This window comes from Mirounga angustirostris, unplaced genomic scaffold, assembly GCF_029215605.1.
Source record: "Mirounga angustirostris isolate CCGP_5_RB_7025 unplaced genomic scaffold, mMirAng1.0.hap1 SCAF_4, whole genome shotgun sequence".
Lineage (NCBI taxonomy): Eukaryota > Metazoa > Chordata > Mammalia > Carnivora > Phocidae > Mirounga > Mirounga angustirostris.
The window spans coordinates 164,885,444-164,906,065 of NW_026991712.1; the positions used below are offsets into that span (position 1 = coordinate 164,885,444).

The 20,622-nt window shown below is 42.7% G+C and overlaps 1 protein-coding gene across 1 annotated transcript in view; it reads left to right on the forward strand.

The window, feature by feature from the left end:
• The window catches only part of CSMD2 (CUB and Sushi multiple domains 2), a 590,090-nt gene that overhangs the window by 541,497 nt on the left and 27,971 nt on the right, over positions 1-20,622 (forward strand). The window contains exons 54-57 of the mRNA XM_064589508.1: positions 1,773-1,946; positions 4,587-4,775; positions 15,315-15,488; positions 19,610-19,792. Of these exons, the coding sequence (XP_064445578.1) occupies positions 1,773-1,946; positions 4,587-4,775; positions 15,315-15,488; positions 19,610-19,792 (720 nt within the window). The remainder of the gene's footprint in view (positions 1-1,772; positions 1,947-4,586; positions 4,776-15,314; positions 15,489-19,609; positions 19,793-20,622) is intronic.

A 20,622-nucleotide genomic window follows, 5' to 3' on the forward strand; every position in this document is an offset into this window, starting at 1 on the left:
CTAGCCGCATGTGTCCCCCTCTGCCCAGCTCTGGCCGCTAGGGTCAGTGATGCTACTGTTGAGATTTACACAAGAGAACAGACCCAGGCAGATACCAGAGTTGGCCATAGCAAAACTGGGCTCTGTCTGCTCTTGCCCACCCATCCCCATTCACACCATCTGGGTTTGGGGTGGGCTTCTTGTGGATCCAGTTGTTGGGGTAAGAAAACATTCCTCATGATTTCTCAGCCTCCAGATCCAAAACCAAGGGAAAGGCCTGTCAAAAGCATCACCTGAGAGTTCAATCTAGAGAAACTGGGATACCAGGCAGGTGCTCAATAGAACTAAGGACTAAGGAGCAAAGCAGAAGGCCTGTCACCCATCCGTTCCCACACTCACATGTTCCTTCACTTGGCAGATATTGATCAAGCTCTTCCTACATGTCAGGCACTGCTATAGACCCCAAGGATGTAACGAGGAGTGAACCAAAGACCCTGCCCTCGTGCAGCTTAACTTCAGGTGGAGGGAGATAAGGACTGAACAAATGGAGAACTGCATGTGGAGTGTGTCAGTTACTGTGGAAAAAAGTGGAGAAGGCACGGGGCCTGAGCAGTGCTGGGGAGGCTGATTATTGGGTCATAAGGGATGGCCTCCCTGATATGGTGACATTTGAGGGGAGACCTGAGGATGTGAGCGCAGGAGCCAAGGGATGTTCTGGCAGAGGGGAAAGCAGGTGCCAAGGCTCTGGAGCAGGCACTTCTATTGGAGAAATCTCAGAGAGACCAGTGCCTGGGTGGAAGGATGAACTCCAGTTCTAGGAGGAAGGAAGAAAGCTGGGACAGAGGGGTAACCCGAGCACTCTGGGGCCAGGCCTGCTGGCACCAGGTCCTCCACTAGTGCTCTGCCCATGGCTGAAGAAATTACACAATCCTGCATGGATGCCAAAGTATCACCTTCATTACTAATAAAGCCTAAGTCGGAAGCAATAGCTTCATGTGTAGCCCAGTAGGGTCTGCTGAATAAACCCAGGATGGGGTGGATTCACACAATCAGAGAAACACGCAGGGCCGGCATCCCTTCATTGTCAGGGAGCGCCTGCCCCCAGAGGAGCAGCAGAGAACACTGTTGTCCACAGTCGCTAGGTCCCAAGAGGAAGGGGGCAGAACTGGGTCAAGCATGACTGCTCGCTCTTCCCAAATTGCACAGATCGGCCGCTCCACGTGACCTGGGCCAGAGTAAGTAAAAGAGCACAAAGAAAGGCCAGAAATCACTCCTTCATCTGGGAGGAATAGAGGGGAAGGGTTGTGCTCTCAGCAACAGCTTTGGCTCCTGCAGGCTGGCAGGGGGAGCAATCCCTCTGTTCAGGCTTGGTTAGTATCGACTCTGGCTCTGTCAAGCTCGGCCCAGGAAGTGGGCTGGGTCTGAATCCACCAAGGGGTAGTCATCACATCCAGTGATGGAGAGTGGAGATGGGGAGCCGCAGGGATAGAGGCAGAGAAAAGGAGGCAGGACTGACTACCTGGACGACAGACCTACCATTCCAGGCCAAAGGCCCCATGGGAAGTCACAGAATGATTTCTCTCGATTTGTCCAAGCTACAGATGTGCCTTCACGGAAGAAGGTGCGCCCACATGCTGATTTCAGGAGGTAAAGATTTTGCTGCTAAAGAGACTATAGTTAAGCTTAGGGCTGAACTTCACTCATGAGCGTGAGAAATACCAGGTGAGGAAAGGATGAGCTTTGGGGGATGTGGGATAATAGGAGGTCTTACCTCTCTTCTGTTTGGGTTGCAGCAATTACCTGTGGACACCCAGGCAACCCGATCAACGGCCTCACTCAGGGCAACCAGTTTAACCTCAACGACGTGGTCAAGTTTGTGTGCAACCCCGGGTATGTGGCTGAGGGGGCCACTAGGTCCCAGTGCCTGTCCAGTGGGCAGTGGAGCGACATGCTGCCCACCTGCAGAAGTGAGTCACCCTTCTTCTTCCACTTGGCCCCCAGTACCGCTGCCATTTGGGGTTCTGTGACCCAGAGGATTCAGTCCTGGCGTGATTTTGACACAGATAAGGAAAACTGAGAGCAGAGGAGGGTCATAAATGAGGATTTTCTTAACCCCTTGGAACAGCCACGTCTGTGTCAAGATTTCATCACTGGTTATATAAGCACAGCAAAAAAGGTGTGCCTTTCAAAATAGAAATGGAAAGCAATCTTCTCGTTTACATTGCATAGAACAAATACTCATCATTACCCTATAGAGCCCCATTCCTGATGAAAGAAAAAAGCAGGAAAGTTAGAATGAAAAATACAGAGCCGAGAGCATAGGGGTTGGGATGAAGCAGGGAGGAAGAACAGAACCCAAGGACTCGAGAGGCAGACTCTGTGCAGAAGGTGTTCTGGCCCCATCTGGACGACTTAGGAAATAGTTTCTAAAGCTTTTCGAGGCTGGTCACAGCAGTAGGGGCAAATGGAGCTGCCTTGTACCAGGAAGAGCCTGGCAGACTCCGTGACATACGAGTGGAGCATCAATGCGGGCAGAACATGAATGAGTCCTTCCCTGACCTGGGGGTGGATCAAGTCTTCATAGTTGTGAGGGCGCAGAGTCCCGGGACGATTGGCTCCTCGTTGCACTATGTGCGGGTGCACAGTGATTGGCTGTGCAACGTGTGACAAGTCATTTGTAACCGGTGTTAAAGAACTCAGATTTTCAAGTAAATCAAGATGCATCCCAACTAACCCTAAAATAACATCCCTCTGGTAACATTTGAAGATGCCATCTTGAGTGAAAGAAGGTTCCAGAAAACACAGGAACAACTGTCATGACCTGGTGTTGTGCCTTCCTCTGATCATCTACTGAGGCAGGAAAGAATTTAGAACTTGGCTGCTGGGGGGGTATTGCTATCCCGTGTCCCCTTCTCGAAACCATGATCCATCTCTGCAACACAAGATGCAAATTCTCCTGTAACTCTAGCTCCCGCCCCCACCAGTCCCTTCCCAGAGAAACAAGCTCAGGGACTGGTCTTGGAATCCAAGGGCTGGGGTAACATCTTAGAAGTGGTGGCCGCCGGTCCTGTTCCCGTCAGCCCATTCTCTACGCTTACAGAGTGACCTGTCTAAAACGCAAACCTGATCGAGTCGTCCCCTGTTAAAAATGCCTTCCCAGACTTCCCAATGCCCTCACAAAGGTACTGTCCTCTGCCTCGTCCTGACCTCTGTACTGGGGCCTGGCTGCACTGAGCCTCTTCCAGTCCTATCATGCACACAACCCCAGGGCACTCCCTCAGTCTCCTCAAATGCGTTCTTCTCTGTCCCCCTTGGTCTGGATGACTTTTACCCAACCATCGAGAACCAGCTTGAACATCTCCCCTTCTTGGAAGCCCTTACTGCTCCACCACCCCGCACTGGGCTCTCGATTACTGCTTTGTGCTTCTGGAACATTCTCTGCTACCCCTATCAGAGTGCTTATCAAACAAAATAATTGCTGGTTTGTCCTTTTCTCTCTAGACCAGCACTTCCCAACTGGGGATGATTGTATCCATCCCCCCGCCCCAACAGGGGACAGAGGTCTAGAGACATTTTTCATTGTCACCCCTGGAGGGCTTCTCTTGGCATCTAGTGGGTAGAGGCCAAGGATGCTGTTAAACATCCTATAATGCACAGAACTGCCCCCACAACAAAGAATTATCAGCCAAAATGTCCATAGTGCCAAGGTAGAGAAAGCCTACTCTTGACTGCAAATTCCGTGGTATCTTTACTGCCCGACACACTGCTTGGCGCTCGGCGTACGGCCATAAAGAGTGTGAATCAATACATACTAAGTATTTGTTTTGTGACGCCAACTTCTCTGAGCCTCAGAGGGGCTCATCAAAGGTAAAAATACCTTATACTTGAAAAACTTATCCAAGATTTAAAAAAATATACCTGTCCTGCCTACCTTATATGATGATTAGGAGACAATGGTAAGGATTTGAAAGCAAAAGTGCACATCATGGATTATAAATGATACTGTCATTATCCTAAAATATCCCTCTGATTTTGAGTTAAGCTGCTTTGGAAACACTTTCAGCATGTAGCAGTCAAATTTATCCCCCAGGATATTAATCTTTCCCTGAAATACTCTTCAAAGTGGTTAAAACGGGTTCCAAAAAAGACCAGCCCCTGTTGGAGTCAGCTCAAACATCTCTGTCGTCAGGGATGGGCGCCCAGAGGCGAGGGAGTCATGCCCTCCAGGGACTCATGTATTCAAACAACTCACCATCAAGGCAGATAAAGTTAGCAGTAGAGGTCTGTGCAGGAGAGCACTGCAGAGAGGCTAACCCATCTGGGAGGAGGTGGGAAGGCTTCTCCAGGGAGGTGGAGTCCAGCCAACGTGGAAGAATGAATCCCTTAACCAGGTGATCAAGGTCGGCGATCAGGACGATCAGGACGTACAGCAGCCTGAGGACCAACTCACCCTCCCAGGCGGGATCGGCTCTGTGCTACCAGTTTCGGTCTGGAAATTCTGCCCTACTGGGAAGGCATGCCTGTTGGGACTTAGGAATTCTCATTTAAAAGCATAAGAAAATCTTCACATCTAGGTTTCTGTGTCTGATGGTCCCATTCCCTTACAGTCATCAACTGCACAGATCCTGGGCACCAAGAAAACAGCATTCGCCAAGTCCGTGCCAGCGGCCCACACAGGTTCAGTTACGGCACCACTGTGTCTTACCAGTGCAACCACGGCTTCTACCTCCTGGGCACCCCGGTGCTCAGCTGCCAGGGGGATGGCACGTGGGATCGTCCCCGCCCCCAGTGTCTCTGTAAGTAGATGTCTTCTACTCCAAGTGATCCCCATGCAGACTGACAGGGTGGCCCACGTCCAAGAACGTTCTCCCTCGTGTGTGTGTGTGTGTGTGTGTTACAATGACAGTCACTCTGGCTGCTCCTTGGGCCCCTGTTGGGTTACTTCCCACACCAACTCAAGCATTGTCTTTCTTCCAGGCCAGAGGCCTATTCTCTTTCCTCTCTGGTACGTTACTATCCTCTTCAGTCCTCAGGGGTCCCTTCCTTTACAACAGGCTCCCTGGCACGACGCTGTCTCCCACCTTACCCCTTCCTTGCTTTTCCAGAAAAACAACACATGACCCCCTTTCTTTTGAAGGACTGAAGCAGAAATGCCACAGACTCTGGAGGCTGGACGTAGAGCCTACTTAATAATAATTTTTTTAAAAGTGGCAAAACAGACATCTGTCTCTTGCTCCTAGTCTTTGGAGAAAAGCTTTTAGTTTCTCATCATTAAGTATGATGTTAGTTGGAGAGTTTATGTAAATTCCCTTTATGAGTGAGGAATTTCCCTTCTATTCCTAGTGAAAAGTTTCCCTTCTATTTCTAGTTCGTTCAACATTTTTATTTACCATGAAATGATGTTGGATTTTGTCAAATGCATTTTCTGCATCTATTGAAATGACCATGTTGTCCCCCACCCCCGTTCATTCTATCAATATATGGTGTATTACATTGATTGATTTTCATATGTTGAACCACTCTTGTGTTCGGGGAACAAATATAATATATTTGTTGTATATATATTGGACAAATATAATCCTTTTAATCTGCTGCTGGACTTCGTTTGCTAGTATTTTGTTGAGGATTTTTGCAGCGATGTTCCTAAGGGATATCAGTCTGTGGTTTCCTTTCTTTGTGATGTCTTTGGCTCTAGTATCAGGGTGATGCTGCCTTCCTAAAATGAGTTGGGAAACGTCCCTCTTCTTCTATTTTTAGGAATAGGAAGATTGGTGTTACTTCTTTAAAAATTCGATAGAATTCAGCAGTGAAGTCATCTAGTCCTAGGCTTTTCTTTGAAAGTTTTTTGATTATTGATTGATTCTATTTATTCACTATAATTCTATTCAGATATTCCACTTCTTCTTGAGTAAGTTTTGGTAGTCTGTGTCCATCTAAGAATTTGTCCATTTCATCTGGATTATCTAATTTGTTTGCATACAACTGTTCATGTTCATAGTATTCAATAATCCTTTTTTATTCCTATAATATTGGTTGGTAGTAATGTCCCCATTTTCATTCTTTATTTAGTAATTTGAATCTTTCTCTCTCCTCTCTCTTCTCTCTCTCTCTGTAAAAATTGTCTATTTATTTATTTAAGAGAGAGAGAGCTGGGGGAGGGCAGAGGAAGAGGGAGAGAATCTCCAGCAGACTCCCCACTGAGCGTGGAGCCCAACACGGGGCTCAGTCCACGACTCTGAGATCAGGACCTGAGCCAAAATGAAGAGTCAGACACTTAACTGACTGTGCCACCCAGGAACCCCCCACATTTGTCAATTTTATTGATCTTTTAAAAGAACCAACTTTTGGGTTTGCTTATCTTCTCTATTGTTTTTCTATTTAATTTATCTCTGCCATTAACTTTATTATTTCCCTTCTTCTGTTTGCTTTGGGTTCAATTTGTTCTTCTTTTTCTAGTTTATTAAGGGGAAAGGTTGGGTTGTTGGTTTGAGATCTTTCTTCTTTTTAATGTAGGCATTTACAGCTATAAATTTCTCTCTGAGCACTGCTCTCACTGTTTTGGTATGTTTTGTTTTCATTTTTGTTCACCTCACAGTATTTTCTAATCATTTTTCTGAGTTCTTCTTTAACCTACTGATCATTTAGGAGTGGTTGTTTAATTTCCATATTATTTGTAAATTTTTCAAATTTCCTTCTGTTGCTGACTTTTAATTTCATTGCATTGTGTTTGGAGAACATACTTTGTATAACTTCAATCTTTTTAAATTTATGGAGACTTATTTTATGGCTAACACACAGCCTATCCTAGAGAATGTTCCATGTGTACTTGAGAAGAGAGTATATTCTGCTATTATTGGGTGGAGTGTTCTCCAGATGATTGTGAGCTCTAGTTGGTTTATAGCATTGGTCACTATATTTTCTTGTAGGTCTTTTGTCAGGTTGTTCTGTGGGGTAGTGAAATCTCATACTTTTATTGTTGATTTGCCTATTTCTCCCTTCAATTCTGTTAGTTTTTGTTTCATGTATTTGGGGTCTCTGTTGTTAGGTGCATATATGTTTATAATTTTTATATCTTATTGATGGATTGATCCTTTTAATCACTATAAAATGTCCTTTTTGTGTTTAATGACAATTTTTTTATTTAAACTCAATTAGCCAACATATAGTACATCATTAGTTTTTGATGTAGTGTTCAATGATTCATTAGTTGCATATAACACCCAGTGCACATTACATCATGTACCTTCCTTAATGCCCATCATCCAGTTACCCCATCCACCTGCCTACCTCCCTTTCCACAACCCTCAGTTTGTTTCTCAGAATCTATCCTGTCTGATATTAGGATAGCCACACCAGGCTCTGTTTGGTTGCTGTACACATGGTATATCTTTTCCCATCTTTTACTCTCAGTCCATTTGTGTCTTTGAATCTAAAGTATGTCTCTTTTAGACTGCATATGGTTGGATCATGTTTTTTATCCATTTTGGTAATATCTGTCTTTAGGTGTTTAATCAACATTTCATATAATTATTGATAAGGTGGGTTTTACATCTGCCATTTTGCTATTTGTTTTCTATGTATCTTATGGTCCTGTGTTTTTTAGTTTTGGGGTTTGGGGAGGTTTTTTTGGTTCTCTGTTCTCCTATTGCTGCTTTCTTTTTCATTAAATAGATCTTTTCTAATGTAACGTTTTAATTTCTTTGTAATTTCACTGTGGGTTTTTTAAGTTATTTTCTTAGTGGTTACTCTGAAAATTACAATTAACATTTTAACTTATAACAACATAGTTTGTAGTAATACTAATGTAATTTCAGTTGTATGCAGAAGCTTTGCTCCTATATAGTTCCATTGCCTGCCCCCTCCTTTGTGCTGTTACTAGTATACAAATTACATCTTTAGACATTGCATGCCTATCAGCACACATTTCCAATTATTGCTTCATGCCATTTCTCAGCTAGGAGAAGAAAAATTACAAACAACAAATACACTTATACTGTAGTTTATGTTTACCTATGTAGTTACCTTCACCAGAGTTTTTTAGTTCTGCGTGTACCTTCAAGTCCTTTCGGTTCAGCCTGACAGACTTCCTGTAGAATTTCTTTATAATTTAGAATTTCTGGGCGCCTGGGTGGCTCAGTTGGTTAAGCGACTGCCTTCGGCTCAGGTCATGATCCTGGAGTCCCAGGATCAAGTCCCGCATCGGGCTCCCTGCTCGGCAGGGAGTCTGCTTCTCCCTCTGACCCTCCTCCCTCTCATGCTCTCTGTCTCTCATTCTCTCTGTCTCAAATAAATAAATAAAAAAAATCTTTAAAAAAAAAAAAAAAAATAGAATTTCTTTCTAGGTTTGCTAATGGTGCATTCTCTCAGTCTTTGTTTATCCAGGAATGTCTTAATTTCCCCTTCATGTTTGAAGGATAGTTTTGCTAGCTATAGAATTCTTGGTTGATAGTCTTTTTTTTTTTTTTTTTTGGTCACTTTAAACATGTTAAATTACTGACATATTTAGATTTTAAATCTACCATCTTATTTTGTGTTTTCTGTTTGTTCTACCCACTCATTTCTCTTTTTCTCCTTTTTTATTGGATTAACTATTTTTATAACTCCATTTTTTTCTTCTCTGCTGATAAGTAAGTTATATGCTCTACATTTGAATGGCTACATTAGAAATTATAGCAGGAACACTTCACTTATCAAAGTCTAAAGTTAATCTCTCTTCCTCCTATGTTGTACAAGAACATTAGAACACTTTAACTCCATTTACATTTTTCTGACTTTTACATTATTGTTTTCTTATATCTTAATTTTGCCTTGTTTTTTAAACCCACAATATATTATTGTTGTTGTTCTATGCAATTATTGTTCACTTGGATTTATCCACATATTTGCCATTTTGTTTGCTTTTCATTCATTCTTATACCTTGTCCTTCCTCATGGATCATTTTCCTGTTCTTTGAAGGGCATCCTTTAGAATCTTATTTAATGAAGATCTATGGGTGGCAAGCACTCTCAGTTTTTGTTTGTCTATAATATGTTTATTTGTCCCTCATTTTTTGAAGATATTTTTGGTAGGTTTAGAAATCCAGATTGGCAGTTATTTTCTCTCAGCCCATTAAAGAAATCTTTTTAATATCTTCTGACCTCTTTTATTGCTATGGAGAAGTTGGCTATCAGTGTTTCACTCCTTTGAAAAGTCTGTCTCTGTCTTTGGTGTTCTGCATTTTCTGTAGTTATTAAATGATAATTTAGCTGGATCAGAAGTCCAGGTAGACACATTTCTCTTGGTGGACTTTGCTGGCATTTACTATTACTGAGAAGTCTGCTTTCAATCTAATCATTGTACCTTTTAGGTAGTCTTTTTTTTACTTCACTGACTTTAGGATCCTCTCTTTCTTGTTGGCATTCTGGATTCTTTTTACACTATGTTTAGCTACTTTATTTATCCTTCTTAGGATTCATTATGCTTCCTGAATTTTTCGACATCTGGGGAATTCTCAGCTATGGAGTTCTATAAATATTGTCTCCCCTCATTCTCTTCCTTCACTACTTCTGGGACTCCAACATTAGATCTTCTTGTGCAATTCTCTATGTGTCTGAAACTCATTCATATTTCCAATCTCTGATAGATTTCCCCGGGTCTCTCCATGTTAGTTACATTAATATTACTAGGGGTCTTTTAGGTTGAACTAATATAAAGTAGAACTAAAATTCTGTCTGGATAATCAGCTATCACTAGGCTTGGTGGGCTTTTCACCTCTACCTATAAATCTTCTCATTATTTTGCTACATAGATGAGTTTGTTCTTTTTTTAAAAATTTTATTTTATTTTATTATGCTATGTTAGTCACCATACAATACATCATTATTTTTTGATGTAGTGATCCATGATTCATTGTTTTCATATAACACCCAGTGCTCCATGCAGTATGTGCCCTCCTTAATACCCATCACCAGGCTAACCCATCCCCCCACTCCCCTCCCCTCTAAAACCCTCAGTTTGTTTCTCGGAGTCCACAGTCTCTCATGGTTCATCTCTAAAAATTGTTCATAGGTAGCTTGTCTGTCCTACCATTTGCTAATTATCATTTTAGCTATGTCTTAGTTGAGGTTTAACTGTTCACTGAGTTTCTATTTTCAATTATTTCTTTTGTATTTGAGATGTTTTATTTGGTTGTTGTTCAAATTTGCTTGATTATTTCCATTGTGTTTCCTCTATAAATGTGTTCTTTTTATGTCTTTCACATATTAAATATACTTATAATGCCTTCCATATCTAATCATTACAATATCATCATCTTTATGACTCTAATTCGGCTATTGTTGTTTCTGCTGATTCTCTTATGGTGGCTTATTTCTCATGTGTTTTATTATGTTTCCACTGTAATCTCTTATTGGGCTGAATTTAATCTGTAGGAACCATGAACCAGGCTCTCAGTCTTATAGAAGCCAAAGCCTAGAAACAGGCTAGCCATTATCTCTCAAAACAAATTACTAATGCTCAATAGTTGCTGATATTTTTTACTCCAGAAAACCAATTGTAACTTCTTTTTCTCGTTAGGATTTACAAGGTGCTAAACTCTGCCTTCACTAATTACTGAGACCACTGCATTCTATCATTATTAGGGACATAGAAACCAAATAGAAGCCAAAACCAAGAGGCAGATCTGCTCTTCTTTTTAGAGCAGGTTTCCCCAGGACAGCAATGTTTATTACTCACTCTGAATATGAGCTTCAGCAGGATTTCCAGAAAGATGATATACTAACACAAGAACCCAATTAGACTATTCACTTGTTGATGGGGGGAAAGTAAAGACATTTTTCCCTAGATTTTATGAGAATATTTCAAAAACACAAGACCCTGAGGAACTTTCATTGCCTATATGATCCCAAGTGACTCCCAGTAAAACCATTTTCACTGCTATTTCATGATTATCATGACATTATTTTAGTGGGCTAACTGAATTTTTACTTCTGGAAGACCAAAGTACCTGTGAACAGGCTTATGGAAAATTGTAGAGCACTTTACATATCCATCTGATCAATTCAGTTAATAAAAATCAGCTCTTCCTTCCAGGTGAAGGCAAACTGTTTTAATTGGCATGGATGTGCAGGGACCAAGGAAAATGCATGACCCAGCTCTATATCATATGCTATTTCCCTGATAAAGTGCTTTAGAAAACAGTGGAAGCCCTGGAGGCTGGCCAGCCATTAGTATAACCCTCATACTTGGGGTTTAGGAACCAGGTCCTTTTCCTTTTGCTGTAGGACTCAGCATAGCCCAAACCAACCATTAATTCTGATATTGTTTTTTGCTTAATTATAATTTTATACTTTTTCCTCAATCCCCTGTTATATATGTATTCTCTGTAAGGCAAGAAAGTCTGATATTATTTGCAGTGCTAAGTATCTATCTAGCCTATTTTTATGTACACATTTAAACTTATTTGCAGTTAAAAAAAATTTTTTTAACTAATTTGCTGTTATAAACTACACAGCTACTGCAGGATCTGGAGATCCCATATGGACATGGGCATGAACATTAAAAACATTTTTAAAATGTTTTTATATTGACAAATGGAGAAATGCAGTAGCAGTTAATCACCTTCTCTGTGTTCTTCACCTCCCTGATTTGTATGCAAATACACACTGAATATAAGTTGTTCCTCTTTATTATTATCTTATATCCTTTTCTTGTTGTTCCTTACCCACAGCAGCCAAATGGTATTGATACTATTTTATCTTTTGTCACAAATATTTTTATTGTTGACTTATTCCTTCTTTAAAAGAACAAACCACAGAAAAGGAATAAAACATAGAGTATACTCTGGTTGCTAAATTTACAGATACCCAAGTGGCCTAGATCAAGTCAGTGACAAATAAATAATTTCGGGCATTGCATATACATTTTTTGAGACTATTAGATAATACCATAATTTAACACTATCCTCAAATTAGCCAAAGAAATATTTCAAAGCCAAATAAGAACATCGGAAAAACAACCAGCCAACTATAATCACAGAAATCAGTAGAAGTAGAGGGGAGGGGGTTAGGGGGATGGGTTAGCCTGGTGATGGGTATTAAGGAGGGCACATATTGAATGGAGCACTGTGTGTTATATGCAAACAATGAATTATGGAACACTACATCAAAAACTAATGATGTAATGAATGATGACTAACATAACATAATAAAATAAAATAAAAGAAATAGCCAACATATATGTGTACCTATGTACATCAATAAACATGAAAATGTTCTTATCAGTGTTATTCATAAAAGCCCAAAACATGAAACAATCCAAAAGTCTTTCAACAGGAAATAATCCAAAAGTCCCTCAACAGGAAATGGATGAAAAAATGTGGTATATTCACACAGTGATAGGACAGTCAACCTTGAAGACGGTTCCAGTGACTCCACCTACTGTATTCATGCCTTTATGTAGTATCTTCCTATATTGTACAGGGTTGGTCTGTGTCAAGTAGAGGTGTGTGACTTACAAAGTTAGGTCATAAAAGACATTTTTACCTCCACCTTGCTCTCTTGGATCCATCACGCTGGGGGAAGCCAGTCAGTTATCTGTTGCCGTGTAACAAACATCTCTAAACCTAAAATAGCAACTGTTTGTATTTTCTCACAATGATGTAAGTCTAGAATTCAAGGCTTAGCAAATTCAAGGCTTAGCAGGTGTATTAGTCTGAGTTCTCCAAAGAAACAGTAGCCAATGGGAGATTGTATAGATACAGATATAAGTATAGGTCTAGATACATGTTTTTATATCCGTATTTTATATCTAGATCTAGATCCAAGATGGCCTCACTCACATGTCAGGGAACTTGGTCCCGGCTGTTGCCTGGGGCATCATGATTATTCTCCACATGGCTACTGTCTCCATGTAATTTCTTATCATTCAGTAGTCTAAGACAGACTTCCTTACATGGTGGCAGTCATATTCGAAGAAAATGATGGCAGAAGCTGCTTGGCTTCTTAATCCACAACCCACCCAACGTCACTTCCACCATATTTTAGTGGTCAAAGCAGATCACAAGGCCAGCCCAGATTCAAGGGGAGGCAAAACAGGCTCCATGTCTTGATGCAAGGAATTGTTGACAGTAGTCTCTGCAGATAATATACCATAGGCACTTAGAACATGAGCTGACACACATTAAGACCACAGTAGCTAGCCAAGACCTAGTCATACCATCCCTGTGCCTGGTCAAAATTCCATCATCAGGAACAGCATTGACCCAACTCACATGTTATCCCTTTGGTCACCTATCTGGGTCATCACCCATACTGTGCCTTGTGCCCTTTTTGGGTACAAGCAATGACTCCAAGGATCTCCTACCATACCACAAGGTTTAGTACATCCAAGTCCTTATCATCTCTTCTTGAACTGCTGCAACAGCCCCGTCTTTCTTGCCACACTCTGGAATGTTGTCTACCTGTAGCCGGAATGATCTTATTAAAGTAGAATCAAATCACATCACTCCAGTGGTGTCCCATCATACAATCCAATTCTCTGCCATGATCTGGTTCCGAGCAACCCGTCCGTCCAAGTCCTCCTCCATTCTTTCCTTGCTCAGTTCATTCCAGCAACCTTGGCTTTCCTGCTATCCCTCAAACACACCAAGCTAATTGTGCCTCTGGGGCCCTTTCTTCTCTCAGAATGCTCTTCCTGTAAATCTTGAACGACTGGCCTCTTTAGTTCACTCAAATCACTATTCAAATGACACCTCCTCAAAGAGATCTTCCTTAACCACCCTACTCAAAAATAGCACTCACAGCCCACCCCTGAATACCTTTTTCCTGATGGAGCTTTATTTTTCTTCATAACACCCCCTAGAATTACCTATTTTTTTAATTTATAGTCTCTCTTCTCCACTAGAATATAATTTCTGTAAGAGCATAGAAATTCATCTCCCAACATATAAAACAGTGCCTAACACATAATAGGTACTCAATAAATATGTGTTGGGTAAATGAAAGAACCCGGGATCAACTGGGGCAAAAACAATGGGAAGCAAACCCAGTGATGTTGAGCACTGCCCTGCCCTATCCTGTATATCTCAATTCTGGTATTCTCATCTTTCCTTTTTAATTGAGATATAACTGACATACAACATAATATAAGTTTTGGGTATACAACATAATGATTTGATATTTGTATACATTGTGAAATGATCACAGTAAATCTAATTAACATCCATCACCATACACAGCTTTAGAATTTTGTTTCTTGTGTTAAGAATTTTAAGATCTAGTCTCTTAACAACTTTCAAATATGCAATACAGTATTAGTAACTATAGTTACTATGCTGTACATTACCTCTTGTGACTTATTAATGTTTGTTCCTTTTGACCCCCTTCACCCATGTGGCCCACCTCCCATCCCCTGCCTCTGGCAACCACCAATCTAGTCTCTGTATCTAAAAGCTCCATTGTTTGGGGGTTTTTTTGAGATTCCACATGTAAGTGAGATCATATGGTATTTGTCTTTCTCTGAATGACTTATTTCACTTTGTATAATGCCCTCAAGGTCTATTCATGTTGCCACAAATGGCAAGATTTCATTCTTTTATGCCTGAATAATATTCCATTGTATATATACACTACATCTTCTTTATCCATTCATTTGCCAATGGACACTTAGGTAAGCTTCCATGTTTTGGCTACTGTAAATAATGCTGCGGTGAACATGGGGTGCATATATCTTTTCAAGCTAGGGCTTTCATTTTTGTCAGATAATCTGGTATTCTAATCTTATCACTGGTGTTCAGTTACAATTTGGTGTTTCAGGAGAGAGAACTTGCAGACTGAAGGGGACAAGTTGGGGACAATTGATATGGGCATCTGTAAGATGCAGGTGGAAAAAGACTAGACGTGGCCCTTATTTGGGAACCTGTAGCCAATGCGGACTGTCCTAGGATGACAGGTTGTCTCTTCTGTCTTATGTTTGCTATGTGTACCACCTTTCTGCCAGAGACACCTTGGGTATGTCCTACAGCAGTGAGGAAATAGGGAGAGGTGGACACAAGAGGCAAAGAAGAAAGGAAACAGATATTATTGCATACCAGCTACATGCTGAACAGTTTCCCATGTATTATCTCATTTAACTCTTAAAACAACAGGTATTACTCTTCATTTCACAGATACGGAAAATGTACGGCAAGGTGGGTAGGCATTGTCTGCTGATGCCAGGTAGGCGTGCCAACAGGAAACAAACTTCAAAAGATAACCCAAGCTTTCTCTTCTTCTCTGCCTGTCATTACGGAAAGCCTATGTCCTGTGATGACAATCCATCCCTTTGTGGAGTTTCTGATGTTTGCTCTTCCCCACAGTGGTGTCCTGTGGCCATCCGGGCTCCCCACCCCATGCCCTGATGTCCGGGGACAGCTTTACCGTGGGAGCAGTCGTGCGTTACAGTTGCACCGGCAAGAGGACTCTGGTCGGAAATGCCACCCGTATGTGTGGGCTGGATGGACACTGGACTGGCTCCCTACCCCACTGCTCAGGTAAGGAGCCTGGCATGAGGAAGCAGGGTCCAGTGGAACCCTTGGCTGGGGGGAGATGGAACAAGCTCCCAAGGTGTGAGTGTGACAGATGGGCAGGAGGGAAGTCAACCTTTTAGACCCCCATTTCATAGGCAGAGAACACAGCTATCAGAGGTCCCAATCGAACTTCAGCCTTTGGTGGTCTGAGACCAGCTTCCTCCTCTTGGTCTCCTTTGGCCAAGCCCATACAACCCAGAGATTGCAAAACTAGGGAGAATGCAAGTTTGTGAGGTCCCCCTGCAGCCAGAGTCCTGTCCAGACACTTGTTTCCATAAGTTTCTGAGAAGAGTCCAAGCCTCCCTGTTTTGGGGCCCAGATCCAAACCCACCCTTGTGTTCCTTCCCTGTTTGGGACCCCAAGGCCCCAGGCTGCTTCCTTTTCTTTCTTATCACTGCCTCCCCAACTTGCCTTATGTCTAGGCTGCCTAGTGGGATACAGGTCTCCCCTATTGCCCTTATACACCAGTCTCAGATTTTTCCTATTAATATATTTGTTTTACTATTAATCTCTATGAGGATACTGACAGATGCTATCCAAAGAGCAAATTTAAGAAACTGCCAAAGCTCTTGTGTCCATACTATCCAAACCAGAATTTCATCTATAATGTCTTAACAGAACAAAATATTTGAAATTGAATTGGCCCACCAATGACAGAAATCACTAACCCAAAAATTAGTACCCCTGAACTTGGTCTCCTTTGAGATGAGCCTGCCTGGCCCCAGAAGGGATCCCATAAGGTGTGTCAACCCCAAGAAGGCAACTGCTCATGTAGCTTTATGTTTCTCAGGGGGCCCACCTTGGCATTGATATTAACCCCTATCCCTTCCCATGCCAGGCCCCCTCTAGAGGTAAGAATCCCAACCTCCTCCTATTATAGATGCTATCTCCTTGATTTGGGACCTCACCCACAAGACATGTATGTAGCTGTTCCTGCAGTCTGAGTTCCCAGATGATCTGTCTCCCAAAATTTAGGGCACTGCCAGAATATTGAACCAGATATTGGTTAGGTCTCCCCAGAAAGAAGAAATCCCTCAAGTGCTGGCCACTGTTTCAAAGGGCTTCTGGCTGCCCAGGACAAGCTTAGACACATCACTCTATCACCACCCAGGACTTTGGCCCCTCACCTTTATTAATTTCATTAATCACTCACTTTATGAACTGGGTGGGACTATATATTAGCCATGGAGACTCCTTTAGCCTGAACTAGAGGAAAGCCTATTAACCAGGACCCTAACTTCATTTTGTTTGGACTTCTGGTGGAAGTGACTTGGGGAGGATGGCATGGAGAAGACAGAGTCCTGTATATGGAGGCCTCCTGGGTTACCCACAGAGCAAGTTCCCGGAGGAAAAGGCATTCCAAAGAGGAAAGTCATGCATTTCCCATCCAAATGCCTGCGTAAGCATGCATTTGCCCCAGTCTCTTCTGTGAATTGTCCCTTTACATAGTTTCTCCCTCTAGACACCTCTCTAGGGCATTGGGCTAATGGTGTTCTTAAAGCCTATTTTATCTATCTTGGGGATCTTTGTTCTCCATGGGAAAGGGAATTGCAGAGTACAAGAGAAAGAAGCCATAAAGAAAGCCTTGGACCTCTCCTGCCTGTTAACATGTATAACCCAACCACACAGCCATTCTCCTGGCCCAAGGCATGGAATCCAAAATCTTTTCTCCTCAATGTAATTTCCCTTCTCTGGAGTTGTGTTAGCAGATGCTGGAAAATGACCTACTTGAAAAATGACCTACCCCAGAAACAATTCTTGTCTGGGATAGAAAACTAAGCTAGAAAACCTACAGCCCTGAGATTTCATAATTTTGTGACTTCCTAAATACCAGTCCTGTGTGTGAAAAAAAGGGACTCTTCCTTGGTCACATCAAAGGTCAAGGGAGACTAGAAACAAACTGACTCTCTGGGAACATGAAGAAGTGAAAAGCAAGAAAGGAAGGGATATGTTGCATTCAGCTATTTTATACCTGATGATGAATATTCTGAAGAATAGTTTGCAATCACTTCTCCCATGCATCCATCAAGGATGACAAACACTTTGGAGACCAGAATCATGGGCAGAGTTTTGCTGGTGACCTCTGAGGACAGGATTAGAGGGGATTATATTAATGCTAAGGTTGAGGAATGAATGAATCTTAAATGCTTTAGATAAGAAACTGAGAGATGTAAAGAATAAGTGATTAGGAAGTAACACTAGAGGTGCTCTTGTGAGTAGAATATAATTCCTCCCTTCCTGAAACTTACAGATATCATCTTTTGCAACACTATCTCCTGCCAGTCCTAAGAAATATGCATTCAGAAATCCAGGGTCACATTTCCGAGCCTCATTCTGTATGCCCATGCACATAGATGATGCATAACAGGCTATAAGTGCGTGGGCCATCATCAGAACATGCAGAGATTTCTAGCATCTGAGACATGCTTCAGGTTGGTCATTGTCCACCTCTGCAATGTCATCATTTGCTGATATACCTCAGTAGAGGACCAACAGTTACCGTGTGCCCCTGTGGTACAATATTGTGTCTCAAACTCCTTTATATCACCAAAAAAGAGCCCCAAACACTACAGTGAGGACCATTCTGTCAGAATAAGGTCCCAGGACTGGAGACCTCCACCCTCAGGCCTGTTGTTCAGTAGTGCACCTCCAGCTAAGGTCACCTAGCCAGTGTGGGAGTTTGTGTACTCACCATCAGAACTGCCTTCAGGGGGACCCAGTGCAGCCTGTTGCATTAGCTACACCCTGGAAAACTCCAAGAGAGAAGAAAATCTAGCCAAGTGTGATGGGCCCTCTTTTTCCAAATGTTTGAGTTGAAGGTTGAATGAATCCCCCTTCCTTGGTAGAGAGCAACATGGGATCATATAGTAAGTATTCTCACAGTCTGAGACTAAATGAGAAAAGGAAATAATTCCATGATCAAGAAGAAGAGACATAAATGGTAAATGGTGGGGTATACGTGACTTAAACATTTATTTACTCCAACAAACTAAACGTGCTTACTCAGACATTAGCATTTGATGCCCACACATGTGGGTTCCTGAGGAGATACATGCCACATCAGATGGCACCCTGTCTTCTCATGAAGTTGCCATTTATTCCTTCATTTTCCTCTTCCTTCTTCATGCTTCCCATGGCCTAGTCTGATCTAATGATGTTTCCTATACAACTCTGTATTATGAGGGGTGCTGGTTTCCACAAGTCTCGACCTTGTGGCTTTGTCTCCTGTTCTCTACCCTCCTCCACCCCTTGGGTCTTTAGCACTCTCTTGGGTGGGTCTGTACAATATCAGGACCCAGATGAATGCAGCAATGTAGCAGGAGGCAAGGGACGAAGAAAGAATGGAATGAGAGAGTCCAAAACATTTCACCTAGAATTCACCTGTGTTACATACTTGGTGAATAGGGAATCCTCAATGAAAGGCCCAAGATCCAGATTCAAGCCGAGCTGTTGAGAAGACAAAACTACACTAAGGAGTTTAGACTTTAACCCATAGGCTGTGGGAAGCCAGTGGAGACATTTCAGTAGGAAAGAAACAAGATCAGATGGTTGGTGGTTGTTCATTGTCAAGGTTTGGGTATAAAGTGGAAGTTGGGTTACAGGGAGAATTTAGGAGGTAGGGACATTAGGAGACTCTCACAATAGTTGGGGCAAGAGAATGCTGGGCATGTGAGCTAAGATGCTGGAACCAGGGACAGAGAGGGAGCAGAATCCGCAGATATTGTAGAGAAGAGGTAAAAGGAAGGAGGAGGAGATGTGGCCAGCTTGAACCACTGACATTCCACACTGGCACTGGCCAGAAAGAAAAGGCCTGATCTCTACCACAGAGCCTTCCCTCTGCTTTCTTCCCTTGCTGTGCAATCCCTGGGGACTCACCCATGACCGCAGACCTTTGTATTCTCTGACCTCTGGGTAGTAAGGCAGGTAATAAGGTCCAACTAACTGGGGTAAGACACACAGTTTTCACCCCCCTTATTCCTGGGACCCAAAGCCTCCCCTTAGCACCAACCCAGTATCTCTCTCAGGTCCCCACTGCCAATTCTTCCATGCTAAAACAACAGGGTTTGTTTGGTTCTGGTCCATAGGAACCAGCATGGGAATCTGTGGTGACCCGGGGATTCCAGCACACGGCATCCGTTTGGGGGATAGCTTTGCCCCAGGCAGCCTGATGCGTTTCAGCTGTGAGGCTGGCCACACACTCCGGGGATCATCTGAGCGGACCTGTCAAGCCAACGGCTCATGGAGTGGCATGCAACCTGAGTGTGGAGGTAATGTATGTGACCATTCTGCTTTTCCCCTTTGCCCACCCCAGCTGCTCGTCCCCCATTTGCCTGCTCCCAAGCACCTGCCCTCACCCTCGCAGACAAAATCCACGGCCCCATTGGAACCCTTGGCCTGGAGGATGGTGGTCAATAGATAGTCCTCAGTCATGCTCATCAGGAATCCAAAGATGAACATATTCCCCACCCTCACCTAAGAGGGGAAGAAACCAGAAGGAACTAAGTTTAGCCCCGTTTATTCATTTATTTCCCATACAGCTCCCACAACTATGTGCCAAATACTATAATAGGTGCTGGGGACACAACAGTGCCAAGACGAACACACCTCACCCTCTTGGAGTTTAGTTTAAGGGAGGAGACTGTTAAACAATTATCCAAGGTGCCAAAAGAAATACAAATCTCATTTTTAAAAGACCCTTTAAAGGTAATAGAAGTCCCTACTGAGGTTTTCTGAGGTAGCTCCAGTGGGGGAATTTAGATTTCTCCACACACTCCTGAATTTCTGAAAATAACTTTATTTTAAAACCTCTCTCAGGACGCCTGGGTGGCTCAGTCGGTTAAGCATCTGCCTTCGGCTCAGGTCATGATCCCAGGGTTCTGGGATCAAGTCCTGCATTGGGTTCCCTGCTCAGCAGGGAGCCTGCTTCTCCTTCTCCCTCTGCCTGCCACTCTGCCTACTTGTGAACTCTCTGTCAAATAAATAAATAAAATCTTAAAAAATAAAACCTCTCCCCAGAGTCCAACTTTTTGGAGCTGCTCCCGGGATCTCTCTGCCGCTCTCTAAAATACAGCCTGCGTAGCACTTTCCTAATTAGGAA